The 23,120-nt window shown below is 57.5% G+C and overlaps 1 protein-coding gene across 6 annotated transcripts in view; it reads left to right on the forward strand.

Moving 5' to 3' along the window:
• PTPRN2 (protein tyrosine phosphatase receptor type N2) overlaps window positions 1-23,120 on the forward strand; it is a 799,963-nt gene that overhangs the window by 695,656 nt on the left and 81,187 nt on the right. For all 6 annotated transcript variants that reach the window (XM_053217793.1, XM_053217794.1, XM_053217795.1 and 3 more), the window contains 2 exons: window positions 374-586; window positions 22,259-22,453. In XM_053217793.1, the coding sequence (XP_053073768.1) occupies window positions 374-586; window positions 22,259-22,453 (408 nt within the window). The remainder of the gene's footprint in view (window positions 1-373; window positions 587-22,258; window positions 22,454-23,120) is intronic.

The raw sequence follows: 23,120 nt of genomic DNA on the forward strand, positions 1-23,120 counted from the left end.
GAACCACACCCCCCCCCCACCCCCGGCGGAAACATTTGTGGTGCGTGCTCTGGATAAACTATTTCTCTCACCCTTGTCTGGACAAGGGATGCGGGCCAGAGAGTTCACGTCCTTACGTTTTGAAAATCGGTGGTTTTAAGAATAAAAGTGATGCTTCTGAGTTTCCTTTTGAAAACGCTGCGATCCTTAAGATGCGAATTAGACATAACTTCCCTCCTTGCTTGGGGGTGCTGTTCTGGAAGGCCCTCCCGCTGGGGCAGGGCCCACAGCCCGCTGCGCTGAGCTGTCACGTTTTGGATCCGCTGGGAAAGGGTGGTTTCCAGGAGGTCCTATTTGCTGGCCACTAACACACTCCTTCTCTCCTGTCCTGCAGAAAAGCAAACTAAAGCTCCCTCCACGCCGGGCAAAGCAAGGGGACTCGACCCCGTTCATTGTGCTCACGCTGGTCTCCGTCGTGGCCATGGTGGGGGTCCTCCTGGCCTCCGGCGTCATCTACTGTCTCCGCCACACCTCCCGCGCCAGGCTGCAGGACAAGCTGTCGGGACCAGGGGACCACCCGGGCCCGGACGCCACGGCCGCCTACCAGGTAGGGGCTCCGTTCACCCACTGGACATACAGATCAGTTAACTGCCTGAGGCCCTTCCCCACGCCCAGCGGCTCTCTTACCCATAGTTTGGGTTCTTTTAGGAGGACGGTTGGAAACTCCTCACTAGCGTTCACACGAGTCCCTTGTAACCCACAGTTTTACTGCTTCGTGTTAGACTTACTCTGTTCTCAGCTGGTCTCAGCTGTGAAAGCAGGTTGCTCGATGGAAATGTGGAAGAAGTAAGAAACGTGAATTACATATCTTTATTTTTCTTAGTTTGGCCACTATTAATGAAAAAATGCCAAAGTTGCGAGATACGTTGGCTGTGTGGGTTTTTGAAGACGTCTCTTAAATTGTCGACTTCTCGGGGTCTCATATGAAAGGATCCTTTGACCTGAACCGTTGCTGCCCTCTGCTATTATTTGGATAAAGTGAAATCTAATGCCGATAAGTGGGAAGTAAGCCAAGGACGTCCCCTTGAGAGCCAGGGCGGCGGCCTCCCGCGGGTAACACGGGACGTCCCAGACCCACCTGGAGACAAGTCAGAAGCCAAAGAGAATGTCAGGAAGGCAGGTTCAGACCACACGAGCTGGTAGAAAATTCCCAGAATGTTTGGACGTGCCGTAGCATACGCTTCATATTCGGTAATGTCCTGTAATGAAAATGTGCCTTCGGTTGTAACAGCATACGAGCCCACGGTAGGAACTAGTTGGGGCGTTGGATTCCTTTTAACGTAAAATGGCATTTAACTCTAAGTACATTTTCCCATTTGGGAAGGTAAAACATTTAATCATCCTTTTAAAAATTCATTCGATATGTATTTGTGGAAGATTCCCTCCCACTGGACGAGATGCTTTGTTTTGTCTAGTGACATGATTGTGCCGTGGAATATGTCTGTCTTCTGTACGACACATCCTATTTACAATCGTGTATAAGTTGAATGTTACTCTCCTGTCATGACAGTCATACGGGGGGCTCTCCTGCTCTTTCTAGAACCACCCTCCCCCGCCCAAGCTGGCCCCCTGGGTGCCCTCTAGGACTGGCCTGTGCTGCCTGATTTTGCTCCTTGGGCTGCCCTGACGCTGGCCCACGGAAGGAGCTGGGATGACTTTCTAAAACCACTATGCTTAAAAGACACCAGGAGATAGCTTCCCACCTCCCCCCCCCCCCCCCCCCCGCCCCGCCACCATTTCAAAATTCTTGGTGTTGTCGCTGAACGGAGGAGAAACGCTCCGGTTTTCTGGAGGAGGTCACAAGGCTGGTCAGCGTGATCGTCTCTTATAAAGAAATGGCAACTTCAAATGTGTGGGAGGTGACATTTCAGCCCCAGCGCACGGCTCTGCTTCAAAGCAAAAGACAAACCACGTTTGAAGAAGAAGCCTAGGAAAAAATGTCACATAAACTAGTAAGAATTTATCCAGAAATTCTATTGAGCAAGACCATCGGTGTAGGATGGCCAGGTCTGTGCCGGGACATAAATAAATTATCACACCAGTTCTGTTCTGTGTGCAAGAGACGGGAGATCACACAGGGGTGGATTTTTAGAAAGCACAGCATCCTTTGATACACTTTGAAATTCAAATATAAAATATTGATAGAATGGAAAGGTTGGGCTTGCATGCAGAAATGACTAAGTTTGGCAAAAACGCAGGTTGAAATTGCACACTGAGAACTGAGTTTCCGATAATTAACAGAAAAAAAAAAATCTTGCCAGTGACAGCTCTAATTAATAGTATCTGTAATTAAAATCATGCCCTTCCAGCAGGAAAATTGTTTGAATTTCTTGGAGTGACCTTTTTGTTGTTCCTCCTGGGGACATGGTGGTTAAGTTGATATTGATTTTATAATGAGCTCTGGTTTGTTTAATAAGAATCTGTAATCCAGACAATAAATGAAATGTGTACTTTTCTTCAATCCAGATTAATAAACAGGGGAAAAAACTTTTCCTTTAAAAATGTGATTTAGGGAAATGTGGAAATGAAATGACTGTAAAGATTTTCGGATGGGCTTGGTTTTGTTGTCGCTCCAGTATACGTTTTAGGGAAGGCCTCTGATTAAATGTGGACATCGTCCCGAAGTGGCCTGTTCGCCGGGGAGAAGGTGCTGCTGTTTGAGCAGCTATGTTGTTGTGGTTTGTGGTTAGCAGGGCAGGACTCAGCACACGGGGATGGGGTTTCAGGACTTTTCCCTCTAGATTTAGCTGACTCATGTATCACCAGCTCTTAAAAGCATAGCTACCAATACAGGGGGTTTACATTTGTAAATGAGGCAAGAGTTAGCTCATTAATGCGTCCGCACTAAACCTGGGTTTTCTAGAGCGACCCCTGAGACCCCCTTTGAACGCAAACGTCTGTCTGAGAAGTTGTCCAAAGTATCGCAAACATAAAACGATTTCAGGAAAAGCTGCTTTGATGCTTTTTTATTTTTGCATCGTTGGCCTTCTGCACGCGGTTAACCCTACAGTGGAAGGGAAGTTTGGATAAACCTCCCCTAAGTCCCATCACTGGACGAGGAAAACCGAGCGATTTGATATCATACCGTATCTCTTGGGGACGATGAAAATAATCATTGTTATAATTTTTCCGGAAGAAAGTGTGCGTGAGGTTAGAAGTAGCTGACCTGGGGATGAGGAGTGGCGGGTGGCAATGTAGCAAGTTTTATCAGCGTTGGAATATGACATGACCCTTCCGACGGACGGAGTCGGTGTCCTCGTCAGAACACAGGTTGACTTGACCCTTCCGATGGACGAAGTCAGTGTCCTCGTCAGAACACAGGGAGCCTTCGGCCAGCAGTGAAGGATGGGGTTCGGGGGGTCTGCTCCAGCCGAGGCTCTGGTGGCCTCTGGACTGGGATTTCTTCTTCCCGGAGAGGCTGAGAGGAGAATCCATGTGTCCCCAGTTACACGGCACGGCAGTGGCCTCATTGCAACATGCCTGGAGCGGGAAGGCCCCCACGCAGCCGTGGTCTGCGCGAGCCCTCACAACTCACCCTTGTGCTGTCTGCCCTCCCAGGCTGCTGGCGGTCCGTGCAGAGACCTGTGCGCTCATAACTCATGATTCGGGGCTTTGGGTTACAGTGTGTTCATGGAGTGTTCCTGAATCATCAGTGGGCTTTTCTTCACACTGTTTCAAACAGTGAGTACTTTGCATTATTAGATCCTAATGCAGACACGTTTAAACATTTTTCCTTTTCTTCCTCGGAATAGAACTATTTCGTAGACGGAGTCAGCATCTTAAAGCTTAGTTTACGGATGTGTATGTGGGTGAGATTTTTGTTTGCTTTACCCATTGGAAAATCAAATATTTCTTGATAGACTCTCACGCTTCAACACTTACCAAGAGATCAGTCTTACCAAACAATCTGTCGTACTTTAATTTCCTCAAACTTGGAAGAACTTCCAGAGTAACTGAAACCTGTTTGGGAAGGTCATTTTTTTAATGGTCACCAAACTTTTCTCGGTTGTTTTAGTAGATATTACTTCTTCTTCTAGATGCGGAAACCATAGTATGTTTGGATTAAGTCTGTGCTTTGTTATCTGGAAAGGTAATTTCTTTACTTTTGTTCTTTCTTTCCCCACGTTGGCCTGTCAACATGTAACATTTACATGGCGGGAATGCCTGTGCACCCACTCACGACACGTGGTCACTCAGGGTAGCAGCACCCGGTTCACGTGGAAGGAGGTGGAACCCACGGCGCTGGGGCCCCACCTCACGTGGGTGTCCTGTTTCCGTGGAAGGCACTTGGGCAACACTGTGCAGAGAGAAGTCGTTAGGTGATAAGTAGACGTTCCCCGGCTTTTTCCCTCTGAGCGTCTTTGAGTGTCGCGTCCATTTCTCTGAGGCTCTGATCACCTTGGAGCAGCCAGTTCGGCAGCCCACCGGCCCGCGCTCCCACCCCACTCGAGGGCACGGACCCCGGCGGAGTTTTCCGCAAGCCTCTTTTGATGGTTTATTTCACAACGCCCAGGTTTCCTTGTTACTTGGAGGCCTTTGGAGCCAGAGGCAAGAGCGCATTTGGGTGTGGGCGGCCTGGACACGGCCCCGGGGGCTCATCCCACTCGCGAGTGGTTATGGGAGTGTGACATGAGGTGTGTTGTGGCCGCTGCTGTCGGGGGGCTCCCTCCGCTCAGGCTGAGGGGCCCGTGGCCCGGACGCGTCCTAACTTCCCACCTCTGGACAAGGGAGAGCCAGGCGCTCACAGAGGGGGTGTGGTGTATTCTCCCGGGCTTTGAATTGGGGGGGTCTTTCTTTTTCCACGGCGGTTTAATCTTTCGTAATCTGCACTCACCAGCTAGAGAAGCGTTTTCCGATTCAGGTAGACAACAGTGAGTCCCCTGAGGTTTGCCTGGTCCCCACCACGAGCTCCTAAAGTCGCCTGTTCTGTCAACGATGTCTCTTAGAACGGCTTTTCTTGGCTCTACGTTTAAGTTTTCACATCAGTATAACTTTTTTTTGCGACTTCCCAGCAGGTGAAATCTATCCTGCTTCAGAAATGGGCGAGTTCCCTAAAATCATGTTAAAGACCTCACATTTTTCCTAATCAGTCAAGCCTGAGAATTGGAGTTTTGCGAAGTTTGCCCTTGCAGGAAGCAGCTATCTGCACCTGTGTCTGTAGGTAGAATTGTCCAGAAGCTCTGTACGTACTGAGTTGGCGTTTCGTGCGGTGGGAGGGTGAGGCCTTGTCCCGGCGTGCTGTGCTCCACGGCCCCAGGAACAGGCCCAGGCTTCACCGCAGGTGCTGTATTGTTTCCCAAAAGCACAAATGTCACCTGCCTCCTGACACAGCCACGCCACAGACCTAGGAAAACCCGCAGGCTTCTGCCCTGCCGAGAGCAAAGAAATCTGTCCATCCTGAGCATTTCGAGAACATGCATCTACGTGTATGTGCACTCGATTTCAAACGATCAGCACGCGGGCCGACGAGCTCGGCTTAGATCTTCTAGATACTTTCCACTCTGGGTCTGAACGTGGTTCAGTAAGGCGTGACTTTGTAGTGCATTTTTCTCTTCGGTCTTAAATTTTCAAATATGCAGTTCCCAGAAGCCGCGGCTACATGCCCATTCTCCAGTTTCTGTGCAACGCGTTTCCTCAAAAATAGCTCCTGAGATTTGGAAATAAATCTAGAGGAGGCGGAAGGCTGGAAAGATTGCCAAAAACATATCTAAACACAAAAGTGAGGCACATGTTGCTGTCCTAACTCAGCAAGCCACCTCCCTTGATCAAACGATAATAATTAGATCAGACTTAATTGAAAATAACAGACCACTCAGTGAGATGCTGGAAGACGAAGGCTCGGGCTGGCGGATGCTGGGGGTCCCGGGGCCTGGGTTCCACGGCTTCTTCTCGTAACTGTGTTGCTGTGTTTTGTTTTCATGCTTGTAGCCTGGTAGTCGATCTGGGTGTTACTTGGATAACTGTCTCTTAAGGAAGGAAGGACGAGGGAGGGGCGGGAGCATTAGCTTCGCCTGTGCTGTGTCCCGAGCCGCCCGGCCACCGCGGATCTGCTGGGTGCTGTTGTTCCGTCCGCGGCCGCCACGGAAGGGCGTGCCTCGGAGGCCTGCAGGGGAGGGTGCGTGTCCTTGTGTGGCTCCTTGCGTGGCTGCCGAGCGAGGGCCAGTCTGGGTGGCGGCTGCCGACGGCACCTCTGATCTGCTTGAACGCGGCTTCCTGTCAGAGAGCGTGCTTCCGCACGGCAGGGGCCCCCTGCGCGCTTGGGAGGCTCCCCGGTCATCCCCCGTCGGCCACCGGCCACCGGCCAGTCACCCGGCAGTGCCCACGGAGGTGCTCTGAAAGCCACACGGGACCCCCAGGTCACTCTGTGCGGCCACGTCGGGAAAGTCAGCGTCAGGCGGGCTGTGCCCTGTCCCAGGTCCTGTGGCTGGTGGTGGAAGGGCCAGGTGAGGGCGATTTGTAGCACTGAGGCCCCAGGCAAGTACTCCCGCGGCACGGAGTAGGTCCTGGGGCCAGGGAGCACTCACTTGCAGGACAGGGCAGAAGCTTCCAGAGCCCCTGCCCCTCTCTTCATGGTGTGAGGCGCCCGGGGGCTTCAGGAGTGGTCAAACTTACTTCTGTGCTCAGTTCCCGACTTCTCCTAGACAAGGAGTTTGTCCTAAAACCACAGGAAGCAATCGTAGTGACAAGGCCACAGGTCATGACGCTGAGGTCAGGCTCATGAAGGCCGGATGCACGGACGGATGGGGGAGCACATCCTCGAGAGAGAACGAGCCGGGCCCGGGGTGTCCCCGTCACTGTGCTGACAGACCGCACAGGTTCAGGCCTGTAGAGCAGGGGTCATCCTTAGTGACCACACTGGAGACAGGGCCAGTGCCCACGAGCTTACTCTGGGGACACGTGTGTCCTCAGGGGGCCAGGCCAGCCTCCCTGTGTCGAGGGCAGCCCCAGAGGGGTGGGGGGAGCTGCGTGCAGCATGCCCTCCCACTCCCGTGGTTCACGGCCCACCCCCGGTGTTAAAAGTCTCTCCTCCCCAATATTTGAACACGGAAAATAGAGACCACAATACTTCCATTCCTCTGGCCTCGTACCTCTTGGCACCTCACCCACAGAATGGGCTAGAAGCAGCTGTATGCTCCTCACTGGGCTGTTGAAGGTCAGAGAAGGTCACGGAAGTACAAACGCATCTCAGTTCTATGGAGGGGAAGCTCTTTGTGATCATAGGCGCTGACACAGGTCTGCTGGTGGCCGTGGGCCCGGCTGAACCGCCCGCGTCCGGTGCATCCCTCCCTTTTCAGACGTGTATTCATCACACACTCCTGTGCACGGGCGGCCCCCTCCTCCAGGCCCCAATTCACACAGGTGCGCACAGTCTCTTTTCTTTTTCTTTTTTTAATGTTATTTATTTTTGAGAGACAGAGCGCACAAGCAGGGCTGGGGGCAGAGGATCCAAAGCAGGTTCCTCGCTGCCAGCACAGAGCCCAACGCGGGGCTCGAACTCACGAACCACAAGATCACGGCCTGAGCCGAAGTCCGATGCTCGACCGGCTGAGCCCCTAGGCGCCCCAGGCGGGCACATTGTCTCAACCGAAACCTAAGACACCCGATCTGCAAACAAAGCGTGCGCGTCTGGCGAGGTGCAGATTTCTGTAAGCCTCAGCACATTTCGTGAAGTCGGTTAGAGGACGCGCAGGTGCGAAGAGAGGGTCCCACCGGCCTCTGTGAAGGGCTTCTCCGCTCATCTTCCCGGACCAGAGAGCGATCAAGTCCTCCCTCAGCTATGAGCCAGCGCGGGGTGGACTGGTCCAAGGGGACTGCCCTCCCCCCGGCCGCCTCACGCCCCACACGCCAGCGTGGCGGACCCTCCGTCAGGGAGCCGTCTGTCGTGCGCGGGGCCACATGTGCCCGGAGATGAGCTGCCCAGGTCCTCAGAGGATGCCGAGCTACCCTGAGTGAGGTGGGCGCCAGCAGGAGAAGCTTGCGAGAGGAAAGGGGTGTGTGCAGGATGGGCTTCACAGGGATCTAGACCAAAATGCCAGGAGGTGGGGAAGGCATTCCGGAGGGCAGGTGCGGGAGGCGGAGGGCAGGTGGGGGAGAGAGACCCCACCATGAAGAGCAGCAGGCCCAGAGCTGAGAGGCTGGTCTCCCGATGCCTCCCTGCCTCCCCTCCAGGCGGGACGGTGTGTGGATGCGGGGGAAGAGGCCTGGGGCGGCTCTGGGAAGCCGTTTACCCACCAGAGCCAGGCTCTCCGCCTGTGGGAAGCCTGTCCTGGGAACGGCCTGGTGCGCGCTGAGCGGAGCCCGCACCGGGAGGCTGGTGTTGGCCCCAAGGGGACCAAGCCTTTGGTGGCCTTAGGGAGCGTGCCCCGCACTGAGGGCATTAGGTGCAGTGCAGTGCATGAGCCTGTCAAAAGTCGCCGAGCCCGGCTCTTACACACACACACACACACACACACCGACAACGAGGAAGGTAAGAAGTTACACAGGGGGCGGGGCGGGGAAGGCTAACTGGAGCCTTCAGAGGCACACAGGATGTGTGTTTACGAGCAGGGAGAGCTTTGCAAACAGCAGATGCACGATCAGACCCAGGAGACTCAGGCAGATGACTGTCATCTCCAAATGTCAAACGAGGAACATTCAAGATCACGAGAGGAAAACTACTCGGCCAGCAGAGCCCCCGGAGGCGAGAGTCCTGCGGGTTCAGCTGCCTGTCCTGCCAGGGGGCAGGACGCCATGTTATGTTAGCATCACTCCCCTTCAACCGAGGCCCCTCTGCTCCCCTCCTCCCACCCTGGCTGAAGTCTGGGCAGCATCACAGCCATTTCCTACGGAAGCTAACGGTAACAACGTTCTCTCTTACGTCGGAAAAGCTACGTAACTGGGTTTCTCTTCTCCATCGAATTAGTCATTCTTAAACTTCGTTGCTCAAAATATTTCAGTCTCCATCGGGGTTCTCTGCTTTGGAAGAATTGCTGATAATTAAGAATGGAATCTTCTCTGTTAGGAAGGAAGGACGACATATTCACATATATGGTCTCCAGTTAGGAAGGTGACTGGTGGGAAAAGTATTCACTCAAGAGTTTTGGTTGTGAAAAATAAAGACGTGAGGGCACTTGGGCCACGACATCGGCCACCCCGTGGACCACCAAGGTTGGCCCGGCCGATCTGGCTGCGGAGGCAGGCGTCCCTTTCCTCCCTCACCATTCCACGTGCGCCCCTCCTGAAGCTGCACGTGAAGAGTCCAAGGCACACGAGTGGCTGTGCCCCCTGTGGGGACCTCCAGACGAGCTCTAAGGTCTATTTGCAGGAGCACGTGGGGCAGTGCAGTTCCAAGACTCCAAACATGTCCAAACAACATGCTGCTGGCCGTCTGCCTTTCTTAAAGATAATGTAAAACATTTTTTAATGTTTGTTTATTTTTGAGAGAGAGAGAGAGAACATGAATTGAGGAAGGGCAGAGAGAGAGAAAGAGGGAGACACAGAATCTGAAGCAGGTTCCAGGCTCTGAGCTAACAGCGTGGAGTCTGTTGCGGGAATGGAATTCACGAGCCGTGAGATCATGACCTGAGCCAAAGTCGGACGCTCAACCGACTGAGCCACCCAGGCGCCCCCAAAACATTTTTAATTTAAAATTTGAAAATAGGGGCACCTGGGTGGCTCAGTCGGTTGAGCGTCCGGCTTCGGCTCAGGTCATGATCTCACAGTTCGTGGGTTTGAGCCCCATGTCAGGCTCTGTGCTGACAGCTCAGAGCCTGGAGCGGGCTTTGGGTTCTGTGTCTCCCTGTGTCTCTGCCCCTCCCCTGCTCGTGCTCTTTCTCTCTCTCTCTCTCTCTCTCTCTCTCTCTCTCTCTCTCTCTCTCTCTCACTCAAAAATAAACATTAAAAAAATTTTCTTCAATTTTTGAAAATAAAGCAACCAGGGAAAAGCATCTGGGTGTAGGTGCGTGTGCCCCTGCACACAAGTATTCGGAAAACAGGAAATGGAAGATTCAGAGGTGACTCTATTAGCAGGTCAGGCCGAGGTTTTAACACGTGTAATCCCGTACAGGGTGTGAAGAATGTGAACACGAAACACAGCTTTAAACTTGGACTGACCTCGTGGCGTTCGACAGAAATCAGTTTAAGGAGTTTGGGTGATAAACCCGCACAGGCAGTCAGCACCAAACGTAGCTGGACTGAACTTCTCTAATTAAAGTTAAACATTTGGATTTGTTGTGTAAGTATAGCATTTTATGCCTTTCATTCTCTGTGAAGACGGTGAACCAGAAGAATAACCAAAAAGGAGTATTCCTAGGATCGCACCTTCCACAAATCCGAAAATCTTATGCTCTAACCAGAAACCAAGATTTCCTGAGTAGGGGAAACAAAATACAGGTTTATGACACCAAAAAACCGGTTGGAAGGGACGTCTACCCTGTTTCCGTGTTTCGGGACCGTCTCCCCTCCTCGGTGCTGCCACCCTCTCCCACGTTCAAGAAGAATGAAAACCCTGAGTTCGGTGGCCCCAAACTTTGACACCGAGACGCGAGGGGAAACCGGGACCAAACCTCAGATTCTCGGCTGCTTGAAGCCGTCGTCTTCTGGCCTCAGGTCCCGCCGTGCTTCCAGACGGTGGCCTCCCTGCCTCTGTGTCCGGGGGTTTTCTGGGCACGTCTGCAGATCCCAGATGTTCTCCACGCCAGGCAGCAAGGCGGAGCGGGGCCCCCCGTGCGTGGCGGGCAGCCTCCCGAGGGCCCGGTGCCCCGGACCCTGTCAGCACCTCCTGCCCACTGCAGAGCCCGCCCCACAGCCCTCGCTCCGGAGTCACGGGGCGGCACCCTCACCGGTGTCACACGAGGGCCGTTGGAAGTGTTGAGTTCCTCCAGAGGTCAGCACCTGTCCCCGTGTGGGGGACGACAGACTCTCAGAAGCTCTCACAGGGCCTCGGAGGCCGAGGAAACAGACGTGAGGCCAACACAGGAGGGGGCACGCGGTGGTGGCCCAGCCTGCCGTAGCAAAGCCACCAGACCCCGGCTCCTCGGAGCTCTCTCCTCTGGCCTCGCCCGGCGAGGTCGCCATTGAGAGCAGCTTCAGAGGGAATAATTGGGCCCCAGGACGAAGTGCAGAGGCAGCTGCGTGGGTGACCGCTCCTGCCGCCGCCCCCCAGGCCCTGCCCTTTGGCTTAATTAGGCGACGCTGCAGAAAAGAAGGAGTGAATACCTTTTGTGTCCCCGGCCGGCTCCTCGCAGCCCCTGGAATATCCCCTGTGCTTTTCTGTCTCTGGACCTTTGTGCAGACCGCCCCCCCTCACGCTGAAAGCCCTCCCACTCGGCTTTATCCTTCCAGATCATTCCCATCTGTCAGCCTGCTCAGACCCCACACCCTCACCGAGCCTTCCCGCCTGGCCCAGGATGGCCTGTGTGCTTTCAATGGCGAGACCCTTTCATCGGACCCTTTCTTTCACCCTGACGTGGCCCCGGGTGTGCGGCTAGTCCGTCGTCACTGGTCCGCACCTCTGGAGTTCCCTCCCCACCGGTGCGGGCGGTTCCTTCCGGGTCGGGTCCTCCTGAGAATGTGGGGAGCACCCGGGTCTCCTGGATTGCCAGATCCGTGTCGTGAACGCACCTCACCTTGCAGGGGGGTGTTTGGTGCTCCGTAAGAGCCAGCCGACACAGGGCCCCGGTGTGGGAGCGGCCGGCTGGGGGGAAGCATGCGGACTGCGCCCCAGGCCATTGCGCATCCAGAATAGAGCCCCCACGGGGAGCACCCGGGATGGAGCCACGCGGGGAGGGCGATGAACCAGTGACGAGAATTCATCACCTTGGGAGCGAGAAGAAAGTTAGGAAAGTGCCAGGAGTTTCTTGTGGGAAACGGCCGCTCACCCCTTAGGCCACGTAGGCCCAGGCCACTCCGAAGAGGCCTGGGGTTTAGTTTTGACGGACTTGGAGACTTCAGATCGTCTGCATTTGAATTTTTTTTTTTAACGTTTATTTATTTTTGAGACCGAGGGAGACAGAGCATGAACGGGGGAGGGGCAGAGAGAGAGGGAGACACAGAATCGGAAACAGGCTCCAGGCTCCGAGCCGTCAGCCCAGAGCCCGACGCGGGGCTCGAACTCACGGACCGCGAGATCGTGACCTGAGCCGAAGTCGGCCGCTTCACCGACTGAGCCACCCAGGCGCCCCTAGATCGTCTGCATTTGAAGCGTGTGTTCAGGGCGCTGGAGACTGGCTCTGCGCACAGAGGTCGGGCGGAACTTGTGAGCTCCGGAGCCGTCGCTGGCCTCGCGGGAACTGGTGAAACTTAGTGGCGGGAGGGTCACCGGCTCCAGGGGCCCAACAAGTTTGGGGCTCGTGTCTGCTGTTTGATCTGCTGTGCAGATGCGGCCTGGCGGGCTGTTCCGGGCTGCAGTGGCGGCCAGTTGTGTGGGCCAGTTGTGTCTGACCGCATGTCAGACGGGCCGTCTCCCACGTCCCGGGTTCCAGCCCCCGGCCACGGCACGAACCGTGGTTAACTGGGCTGTACGGGGACGTTTATTGAAATGATGTGTTTCCTTCCTCTGTTTTTATCTTCGTGGCTCTTCCCTGACTTCAGTCTGATGTTTATCAAGAGCCGAGCGAGGGGAGAGAGTGCCTTGGAGGGGCAGCCCCTGAGAAGGGGGGTGCGGCCTGCTTGGATTCGGGCGCATCACGTACGTCTGGACGAAGTTGAGCGTGTGGGGCCGCGCCTGTCTGCATGCCACCTGCGGCTTCTGAGACCGGAGGAGTCCCCCAACTGGATGAGGCTCTTGGGCTCTCTCCGGGGCCTTCCAAGGGCCAGCACGCAGCCTCCCCCTTCCTGCAGCAGCACCCAGTTCCGGCTCCTGGGCGGCCCAGAGCAGCGGACCCCGACGGGGCGCCCCAGTGGGTGAGCGTTGGCCACGGCCTCCCGCCTGTGCTCGACACCCAGGGGGAGAGCAGCCCGGGGCACCACTGCTCAGAGCCCACGTGTGGGGTGGGCCGTGCGCCTTGAGGAGCAGGGAGGGGTTATCGCCGCCGCTCTGGGGCTGGGGGCGGACGGCAGAGGGAAGGGGCCGTTTTCCTTCCTGCATCAGGCTCCTGCAAGACCCTTCTGGATTCAGAAGCGTGTCGAAGAGTATTTTCGCTCCTGTGAGCTAAAATGTGTCTGCGTCTTTAAGTTCTATTTCGAGAAAACATCTTGCAAAATGGGGTGCAATCACTCAGTTTTCCTCAGTAAACGCTGCGTACCAGGGAGCTGTTTGGGTTACGTTACGACTGTTGTGGCAAGTGGCGCCGAAAGTAACACAGCTGCACGTCCAGCCAGAGGGCCGTGGTCTGCAGCCCACGCGGTTATTGGGGTGAAGGCGGTGGGGGTGGGGGGACGGGGTCCCAGATGCCCGGTCAGAGGTCAGGGTGAGCGTCAGTGGTAGGGGTGGGGGGACGGGGTCCCCGATCTCCAGTTAGAGGTCGGGGTCAGTGATGCCCTGCAGAAGTCCTGGGGCCCGACCTAGGGTCTGCCCTGGAGAAACGTCCCTCCCGTGGGGTGTGACGGGCTGTGTGCGTGATGCCCGCCCCCCCCCCCCCCCGCGCCCGGTCGAAATCCCAGAGCGGTCCACCGGAGGGGGCAGGGCCGTGCCCTAAGACAAGCCACGTGTCACACGCCAGGTAACGTGGACTGGGCTGTGGACCGGGCACTCCATCCAGGGAACCGGTGTGGCTCTGGCCGAGACGAGGGACAGGGCCACGGGGTATGTGCCTTGGCTCTGACTCCGCGGAGGGCGGGCGGGGAGGGGGTTCCGGTTCTCCCCCAGAGACGGCCGTGGCCCTTGGTCCCCCCGCAGCTGCAAGGGGGCTCAGGGGGCCCCGGGATGTCGGGGGGGAGCACGGTGCCCGTGTCTCTCTCCCCCGCAGTGCTAATCAGATACGCCATTTATGGCGAGAACATTTATGTAAAACAGCTCTCACAAACCAGGTCCGGAGTTGCCGTGTCTGCGGGCGGCCTGGCTGGCCCAGAATGTAGGCCTAGGCAGCTCCTCCTAGGTCACATCCGGCCTTATGATGAAACAGCAGCCCATGACGGAGGTGATTCCACGAGACGTGGTCGTGTCTTTACGTGCTGTTTTTCCTTAGTGACGCATTACAGCCGCGTTGACAACCCAGGATGTTGCCTCCCATGCTCTTCCCCACTCGTACTTTCTAAACGTTTCACTTAGCTTCGTCCTATCGAGTGGAGAATTGGACGTATTTTAAAACACACCTTGTTCTGGCTTTTCTCGTTACAAAAGTCATACGTGCTTCATTTGGGGGAGAAAAGGAGCAAAATGAAAAACGAAACAAAAACCTCCCGTTCTCCCCCGGCAGGCGGGGGGCCTGTCTCCGTGCGTCCTGCCCTCCCGGGTTCTCCCTGGCTTTGCTTCCAGATCGGAGGGTCTGCGATAAAGACCTCCCTGTCCCGCGGGCTCTGCGGCCTTCCAGTGAAACTGGCCGCTCGCAGCCGCCCCGTCCCGCCGCCGTCCCCGCGAGGCCGCCTTGGGGGTGCTTTGCGCGCCTTGTTTTTGCTGTTCGTCGGGTCTGCGGTGCCCTCCGAGCTGGAGATCGGGCGCCTCCCCAGAGAGGCCGGTCCCTTTTCAGCGTGCTCTCTCAGCGTTTTATCCAGGCCGGGGTAATTGGCCTCTCTCCCTCCGCAGCCCACCCTAATGAACGCCCCTCCTTCCCGGCGGCTTTGTGCGCCCCTCCTTGGTTCTGCCCTGTTACCACAAATTACGCTCTGCAAATACCCCTAAGACTCCAGCCGTCCTCTGTGTACACACTCAGGCTTTGTTCCCATTGTTCCTTGAAAGGTACAAAGAGGTTTTTCTTAAGCCTTTGTCGTCTTGGTCTTTCTTTCGGCGCAATTTGGGAATGACAGGTCCTTTCTCTCGGAGTGATTCCCACTCTGCAATTTTCCACCATCAGATGAAGATTTGAGAAGTGAGACATTTGCATTATTATGTGTATGGATGGATTTCTGCCCCCAGAATCCTATTCAACTTATCTTGCAAATTACGTTACAAAGACGTATAAAATAGTTTGAGGCTCTACAGACGTAGCCCAGGGCCTCAGCTGCAAGGGTAGCGGCACGCAGGCCGCTTCCAGGAGGTGATGGCCGCGGGGTCGGCCCGCGCCGTGTAGGCCTGTTCCTCAGCCCGCACCCTGCACCCCAGGGACTCCTCAGCCGGCACCCTGCACCCCAAGGATCCACTCTGACATGTAGAGCTCTCTGGGCTTGAGCAAACCCCATGCTGACTCTGCTCGAGGGGTCCAGGGGCCCTCGGGTGCGCATGAGTGGCGGGACCACCCCACGACACTGTGTCTGTGGGCTCAGGACACGCTGGGGACAGCCCCGCACCACAGACGCCGAGGTTCTGAATCTGAAGAGTTTGTGAGCACGGGGCTGCGGGCCCTCGTGTTCTGCCTTTCCTGACAAACCAGGAACCTTTCGGATGTTTTAAACAGTGTGGCACAGGCTTCTCGTGTTGACGTTGGGATCGAGCGCTTAAATTCAGGGGACTGAGACACTCTTCTTTTTTAGGAGTCGCGTTACTCTGGTTGCTCCGGCAAGGGTGCCCCTTGCCAAAGACCGTGGTTGGTCGTCACACTGGGTTCCACGTGGCCCGTGGTGCCGTGGTCCGGCCGGGGCGGCGTTGGGGCCTGACCTGGTGTCCTGACCTCCTCTGTTCCCACGAGAAGGGGCCTCTGCAGGGAGCCGTGTGGCCCCGCGTCCGGTCCGTGCCAGTGCCTCGTCCGCGTGCTCCCTCCGTCAGCCCTGCCAGCTCTGTGCTGCCCTGTCGTGACCCCAGATTCAGGCTGCGGTGGTCCGGGCCCATGGACCTTGCCGTCGGCCCCCGGTTGCGACTGCACACTGGGGTTCGTTCGCCCCGGGCCCGTGTTCTCCAGCGCCGATGGGTTTGCCTTTCTGCCGTGGGACTTCCCCTGCGACACCAGTGGTCTAGGGTACGTGCTTCCCAAGGACAGAGGCTCACTGACCATCTACAGCGACCACTGTGGAGATCACCTGCGAAGCCGTGTCTGTCTTCTCACTACCGTGTGCCTCCTTCCCCTCAGGAAGGTGAACTGGTTTACATCTGTTTTCCCTGAGAACCTTCCGCACACCTAGGTTCGGAGGGCAGACTGCTAAGGAGGTACAGGGCAGATGTGCCGACTGAGTAGATCTCTCCGGAAGGACCCCTCTCCAGAGGTGGACGTCCTGAAAATGTGGAGCATCGCGGTCCCGAATGAGTGACTTCCCCCTTTGCTCCCTGGAAGACAAGTCTTTAACTCACGCTGGCATTGGCGTTTTCTTCTCTGCTAAAAAGTAGGCATCAGGTGAGAAAAGAAAACAGACTTGGTGAAGCTCCCGGGGGTGATCCGTGGACCTTCAGGGAGCTGTCTGGGTCGAGAGGGTGCACACCACACGTGCAGAGGACGCAGCACTGGGCAGGCCCGGGTCTCGGGCACACGGTGCCGGGCGGCGTGAGCGGGCCGAGGACGGCCGAGTAAGGAGCCGTCTGGAGGGAGTCATGCGATGACCTGCTGGGTGGCCCCACGTGTGGGTCTGTGACCAAGAGATTCATTTGATTAGACCTGCCCTTCTTTTTCCTCCATAATTCACTGCCTCTTGGCCGCTGAATCACATGAACTCCTCCAGGAAGACTGTAATTGTCTTATAAACTCACGGTGGTCGAGATGAACACCCAGGATCATGTTCATTAAAGTGGTAATTTAAAACCCGAAGTGGAGTTGGTCTGGGTCCTAAACATCGTGAGGGTTTTACTTTCTGACGAAGGTTCTGGAAGGTGCGGCACGACCTTTTCCAGCGAAGACGCGTTTGGGAGAAATACCTCCTGTGCTCAGGGCAGGGCCGTGCTGGGCACAGGAATGCCCGGGTCCCTGAGTGGGTGCCGCGTTCCGGAGGGCGAAGGTATCGTGACATCGCGGAGTTTGCCTTGTGGCCGACGTCGTCCATGAGCCTGCGTCTGCGCCCACTTCCCTTTTGTGGCCTCTGCAGCCTGACCCGGGGAACTTGCCAGGTCGTAAATGAAAGAAATCAGAGCCACATTGGGCCGGGCCCCCGGCTGCTTCCGGAGCGCGCCTGCAGCCTGCCCTGGGCATCGTTGGCACCCTGCGCGCGGGCGGTGCCCCCCACAGACAGCCCCAGGCCTGTATTTTACCCTCAGCAGAATGGTACTCACAGAGTGTTCCTGGGACTGGTGTTTGTCTGAGTGTCTGTTCGTCCTACGCGGGCCCCACATGAGTCTGAGAGTAAACGGAGGCCACTAACAGCCGGGAAGTGCTCTGGTCTGACCCGGTTCCGTGTAGCGGAAACTAGTGCGGTAAACCTCACGGTAAATTTTAAATAAAGGCTTGTGCCCCCCCCACCCCTCGTGCCCACGGCTGGACCGCTGCCTCAGGGGTCGGGGGCTCACGCCTCCACGGGCCTCTGTGTCACCTGGATCACCCTTCTTGGTGTAGGTGAGACTTTCAGATGAACAGTGTCCCCCAGAGGCCAGTCTGGGGAGGGCGTGGGGGCCAGACGGCTGTGCTGAGAGCTTGCTGTGTGCACCGCGTGGGGTCCTGGGCCTGGCCCCGGCCACATCATGTGAGTCAGGTCACAGTCCGCATCTTGTCTCTTAAAGAGAAGCTCAGTTGTCCTTAGGAAATTTTGGTTTTAAAGTAACAGTGAGGAGGGGCTCCTGGGTGACTTACTCAGTTGAGCGTCCAACTCGATCTCGGCTCAGGTCACGATCTCCCGGTTCATGGGATCGAGCCCCGCATCAGGCTCCGTGCTGACAGCGCAGAGCCTGCTTGGGATTCTCGCTCTCCCTCTCTCTCTGCCTCTCCTCCACCCTCTCTCCCTCTCTCTCTCTCTCTCTCTCTCTCTCAAAAACAAAACTTGAAAAAATAAAAATATTATAAAATAAGGTAAGAGTAGAGTCTGGTCAGAATTTCAAGCCATAATCAACCTAAAGCACTAATTAGAAGGGCACACGGTGAGTCCCCCAGAGAGTTCTCCCGTGGGCAGAGAAGCCTCCCTGGGGGCGTCCGGAGCTTCCTGGGACCGCATGGAGCTGACCTGGCAGCAGGGGGAGAGGGGGACACGGTTTGCACCTGTGGGGGCTCACAGTCGGGGTTCCGGAACAGCCTGGCCTGTGTCCCCTCCTGGTGGGCGTGTCCATCCGACCCAACGGTTCAAACAGACGGGCACCGTCGGGGGCGCCAGTGGCCGGGGCTCGCCCCTCGCAGTCCACGGACCACGTGCGGCACGCTGTCCCAGGGCCCTCGCCGGGTGTGTGCCCACCCTCTGTTACCGTGACACACACACGGCAGCCCCGTGACGGGGGGGAGGGGGGGTCAGGTCAGCATGCGGTGCTTTCCCGGGTCTCACAGTAGGAAGATGCGGCGAGAGAAGGTTAGCGGTTTGCCAAGGTCACAGGAGTGGCACAGGGAGCGTCGACCCCTGGCGGCTGCTTCCTTCCCAGGGCAGAGCTCGGACCCCAGCCCGGCAGAAGCCACCACGCAAACCCCGGGGATGCGTCTGGAACAGCCGGCCCCTGGGTGGGTCCCGTGAGAACCTCAGTCACGACGCCCGTGTCTCAGCAACGATGGGCTTGCGGGGCGGTGTGACGAGAGGTGAAGGAGAGGTGAAGGTGGCCGCAGGTGAATGGCGGCTTCCCTCGGGGCCTCGGCCTCTGACTGGCGTTTCTGCCCGCACAGACCGCCCCGCCTTGCACCGCTTGCTTCCGAGGCAGAACGCCGGTGGCGGCAGGCACGCCGAAGGTTCGAGATGCGCGTACCTGCAGAACGCCGCTGGAGAGCTTCGGGCCAGGGCCATCTTTCCGATTTTTCCCCTGTGTCCTGCCGGGGGCTCTGTCCGCTTGGAAGCGTTAGCCCCTCCGGGCCTGCGCTTTCCCTCACAAGGCCCGGCGAAAGGTGCCCTCAGATCTGGAGCATCTCACCCGGGAGGCCCCTGCCCGGTGGCTCCCGTTCCCCAAAACACCCAACGGCTCTGGGCTGGACCATGGGCACGGGGAGGTCAGGGTCCGGCTGGTCGTACTCAACGGTCATTCCCGGCATCTAGGAACGGTACGTGTGGACCGCCAGATGCTGGATAAATACTAGTAGCTAATAATGTGCCAGGCCGTGCTGAAGGCTGGTTCTGAGCATGAGACCTTGTTGAGTCCCCACAAGAACCATGAGGCTGGTTTCACAGGTGAGGAAACGGGGACACGGGGAGGCTAGGCGGTTTGCCTGAGGTCACACAGCCAGTGAGTGCTGAGGCGAGGACGGGAAGCAGGCATTGTCGCTCAGGTGCTGTGAACGGGGGAGCGATTTCTTGGAGCCCGAGGAGAAGAATCACGGGTCAACACACGTTACAGCCCGGGTCTCCATTCCTCTGGAGAAGCCGTTTCCTGGGCCCTGGATTCCAGGTGGAATCCCTCCCGAGACAGCGCCGAACACCCGGCTGTTTGCGTCCCAAGGGCGAACTCTCCTGGTGTCTGTCCCACCCTGGCTGGGGGCGCAAGGGGAGCACAGCTGCCTGCGACCGCCCGTCATCCCAGGTCAAGGTCAGACGGGCCCCCACGGCCACCTGTCAGCCCGTCAGGGTCAGACGGGCCCCCACGGAGTGGAGGCCTCAAGGCCCTCGGGTGTGCGGTGGCTTCAAACCCAAGAACCCACTTCCGACGCGACCCTCCCCTCCCCTCCTCACCTCTCCCCTCCCTTCCCCTCCCCTCCCACCAGAGGCGCATGGTCTTAGCGGCTGGCTCGGTTCATCATGCAGAAACTGGACAGCGGTCAGTTCAAAATCAAAGTCCCATCCGAGCAGGTGGCCTATGTCTTTACCTGTATCTACAGAATGTGATGGGAGCAGCCTGGGCCCCCGGCACTCCCCCGCCACCCCGGCAGGGGGCCCCCCAGGTGGTGCCCCCCCAGGTCCAGCCAGAGCCGCTCCCTCGCTCTTGGGGTGACCACTGTCCAACCAAGGTGCCCGGAGGGCAGATGTGCACTGCCCTGGGACGCAGGCTGGGACCACCTCTTCTTGGAGCCTTCCCTCTGCCTGTGAGAATTGCGTTGTTTTCAAGAAAGACCTACAAGGAGCACCAGCACTGAGTGGCGCTGCAGCGAGCTGGGCCCAGGTCGCAGCCCCCAGCGGCCCCCCGAGCCTCCAGCCAGCCGCTGAGTCGCCTGCCAAGAGAGGTCTCACCGGCGATCTGCTGCCTCTTCCGACTCCAAAATCCTGCGGTTTCTCTAGAAACATCTTTGAACTCGCTGGGCCCTTGGGACTGTTCATTTCTGTGGCACTGACATCTGCACCACCTGCTGAGGAATGACCAAAGACTTTCTCCGGCGGCCACCGCACGGGCCTCTCACGGTAACAAGATGAGTACTTCCGTTTTTAAAGTGGAAACACTCGAGCCGGAGACCTCGCGTGATGTGCCCGCCCGCCCGAGATTGCGCGGTCTCCCTCGAGCAGAGAGAGAGAGTGGTCGTCCCCGATCCCCGCACAGTCCCGGGGGGTCACCTAGCTGCTGTGACGTTTGTCTCTTAGTGACCAAATCGCAGCCATCGCGAACCTTCCTCCCCAGGGGCGCTCCTTCCTGGAGGAATGTTTGGCGCCCTCCTGGCCTTCGGTGGCGTGGCCTTGAGGTTCGGTCGGATGTACTGCTTATTCTTGCAGGTGAACTTCACCCACGGGAAAGAAGGGTTAACTGACACCATCTACCTTCTTAAAATAACCCGTTGTGTCTGGGGCTTGTTTGTTTGTTTTCAAGATGGTGAGAAAATCTGGCTGGGTTTTCAAACAGACTCATCGTGTAAAAACCACGTGTGGGCAGACGCAGGGGACGCACAGTGGCTCCCCTGCCATCCTTCTGCCGTCCTCGCGGTGGCCTCGTGCCTGACGTTACCCCCGCTCCTCGGGACCCCCACAGCCCTGCTCCCAAGACCCACGGCTCTGGCGGGCAGAGGGCTCGTGCGGTGTGGCCCGTGGGGCTCCCCTCAGCGCACCTGTCCCAGCGGTGCGGCCACCCAGCTCCAGGCCCATGTGCCGTGCCTCCCCTGGGAGCTGCGCCCAGAGAGGTCTCTTCTCTACGGTGGCGGCGGCCTTCTGAAGCTCTCTAACACCGAGGAAGATGGCAGCCACGTGGAAGGTTCAGGAAAACGTGTGAGCGTTCTGTGGGCACCAGCCACTGCCCTGGTGCGTGGGGCTGGTAGGGACGGCTGGGCACCAGCACCAGGAAGGGAGGAGCACGCGGGAGCCCTGCCGCCCCCCGGCGTCTTGTCCCGTGAATGCGTGTTTAATTCCCCTCTTGGGCTCAGATTCCCTTACAGACTTTCTCTCGATATCATTTTATTTTGATGGCTCAAGTGACAGTGATATTTTCAGGGAGCAAAGGATGGAATTCGTGAGATCATGACACCAGAGCCCTTGCACGGTTATTGTGCTAGTGAGAAGTGGGGGGCGTCCCGGCCGACTGTCCGATGACAGCCAGCGGCTAGCGAGCGACTCCACCAGGCGCCCCCGTCTCTGAGCGCCGTGTCCGCCTTGCGTGGTCTTGGCGAGGACCCTGCGGTGGCCGGACAGAAGCTCCGTTTGGCCGTTGTGCCGAGATTTTCCTTTAGATCTGGAAACTCTGTCTTTGTGGGTCTGGTCAAGGAAGCAAACCGTTTTCCATGAACCGCGTACTTCCCTTTTCGTATGTGATTTCGTTTATTATCTTCTGTGGGGGCTCTTATCCGTTTGGGCATCGTTTGGGGAAAAACGGGAAGAAGCACACAGAGGCGGTTCCCCCCAACGCCTGACCATGGCACCAAGCTGAGAGCACAGCGCACACCCTTCTCTGCCTCTGTGACCCATCTTCTGAAGAGGAAAGGAAGATGCCTGGCTCAGCCTGCACGTGGCATGGTTCTGCGGGTGGTCCCGTGTCGCCGCGGGTTCGGTCCAGTGGCCCTTTTGCCTGAATCTGTGTGTGTATCTGTGTCTTGTGGGCATGTGTACCCACCTATATGTGTGTATCTGTCTGTGTACATGTCTGCGTATTGAGTATTTATGTGTCTGTGCGTGTGTGGCCGGGTGTGCGCATCCGTGTGTGTGATCTGTGTGCGCGTGTGCATGGCTGCAGGGGAGAGCCCCACGTGCCCCTCAGCTCTCGGGCCGGGCAGGGCTCAGGGGGAGGCCACACTAACCTGCCCTCACCGTCCCCCAGGAGCTGTGCCGGCAGCGCATGGCCACGCGCACGTCGGAGCGCCCGGAGGGCCCGCACACGACCCGCATCAACAGCGTCTCGTCCCAGTTCAGCGACGGGCCGATGCCCAGCCCTTCCGCCCGGAGCAGCACGTCATCCTGGTCGGAGGAGCCGGTGCAGCCCCACATGGACATCTCCACCGGCCACATGGTCCTGGTAAGGCCCGCCGTCCGTGCTGTCGGGAAGGGCCGTGCCCACGTCCGCCAGGAGGGGAGCGAGTGGGGGCGGGGAGGGCGGGGCTTACGACGCCCCTGCGTCCCATCCGTCACACACCCGGCCGCTTCAGAACCGTCAGCAACAAACCTGACCGTGTCGGGCAGCTGGCCAGCCGGAGACGAAGACCCAGGATGTCCGGGCTCCGCTGACCCAGTCCTCCTCATTTAAGGCAGGATGAGGATGTGCGGATGCCGGGGTCTTCCCAGTCTTCTGCCTAGACCGCGTGCCCCCCACACACCTCGTCGGGATTCCATCCTGGTTGTCTTGCTTTCAGTGGGTGCCTACTGTGTGCACTGCTGTCGTCCAGACCAGCGTCTGGCTTGGGTAGACCAATGTCCCTCCCCTCCTGCTTCTGATTAAAAGTGCCTGGGGGCAGGGGCGGGGGCTCAGAGCGCAGCTCTTTCCTAAGAAGAGACCCTGGAGACCCTGGAGCGGAAGCCCCCACCGTGGGACCCTCCCTCCTGTGTGTCGGGGGACGAATCTGTCCCTGTCCTGTCTCTTCCCAAACCGAGTGTCGTCCTCGAGGCCCGTGCGCGGAGAGGCTGTGTCTGAGTCTAAGAGAACTGTTCCTGATTCAGCCCCTCTTACGTAATGGCTTTCTTCTGAA

The sequence above is a fragment of the Acinonyx jubatus genome, chromosome A2, assembly GCF_027475565.1.
Source record: "Acinonyx jubatus isolate Ajub_Pintada_27869175 chromosome A2, VMU_Ajub_asm_v1.0, whole genome shotgun sequence".
Taxonomy (NCBI): Eukaryota; Metazoa; Chordata; class Mammalia; order Carnivora; family Felidae; genus Acinonyx; species Acinonyx jubatus.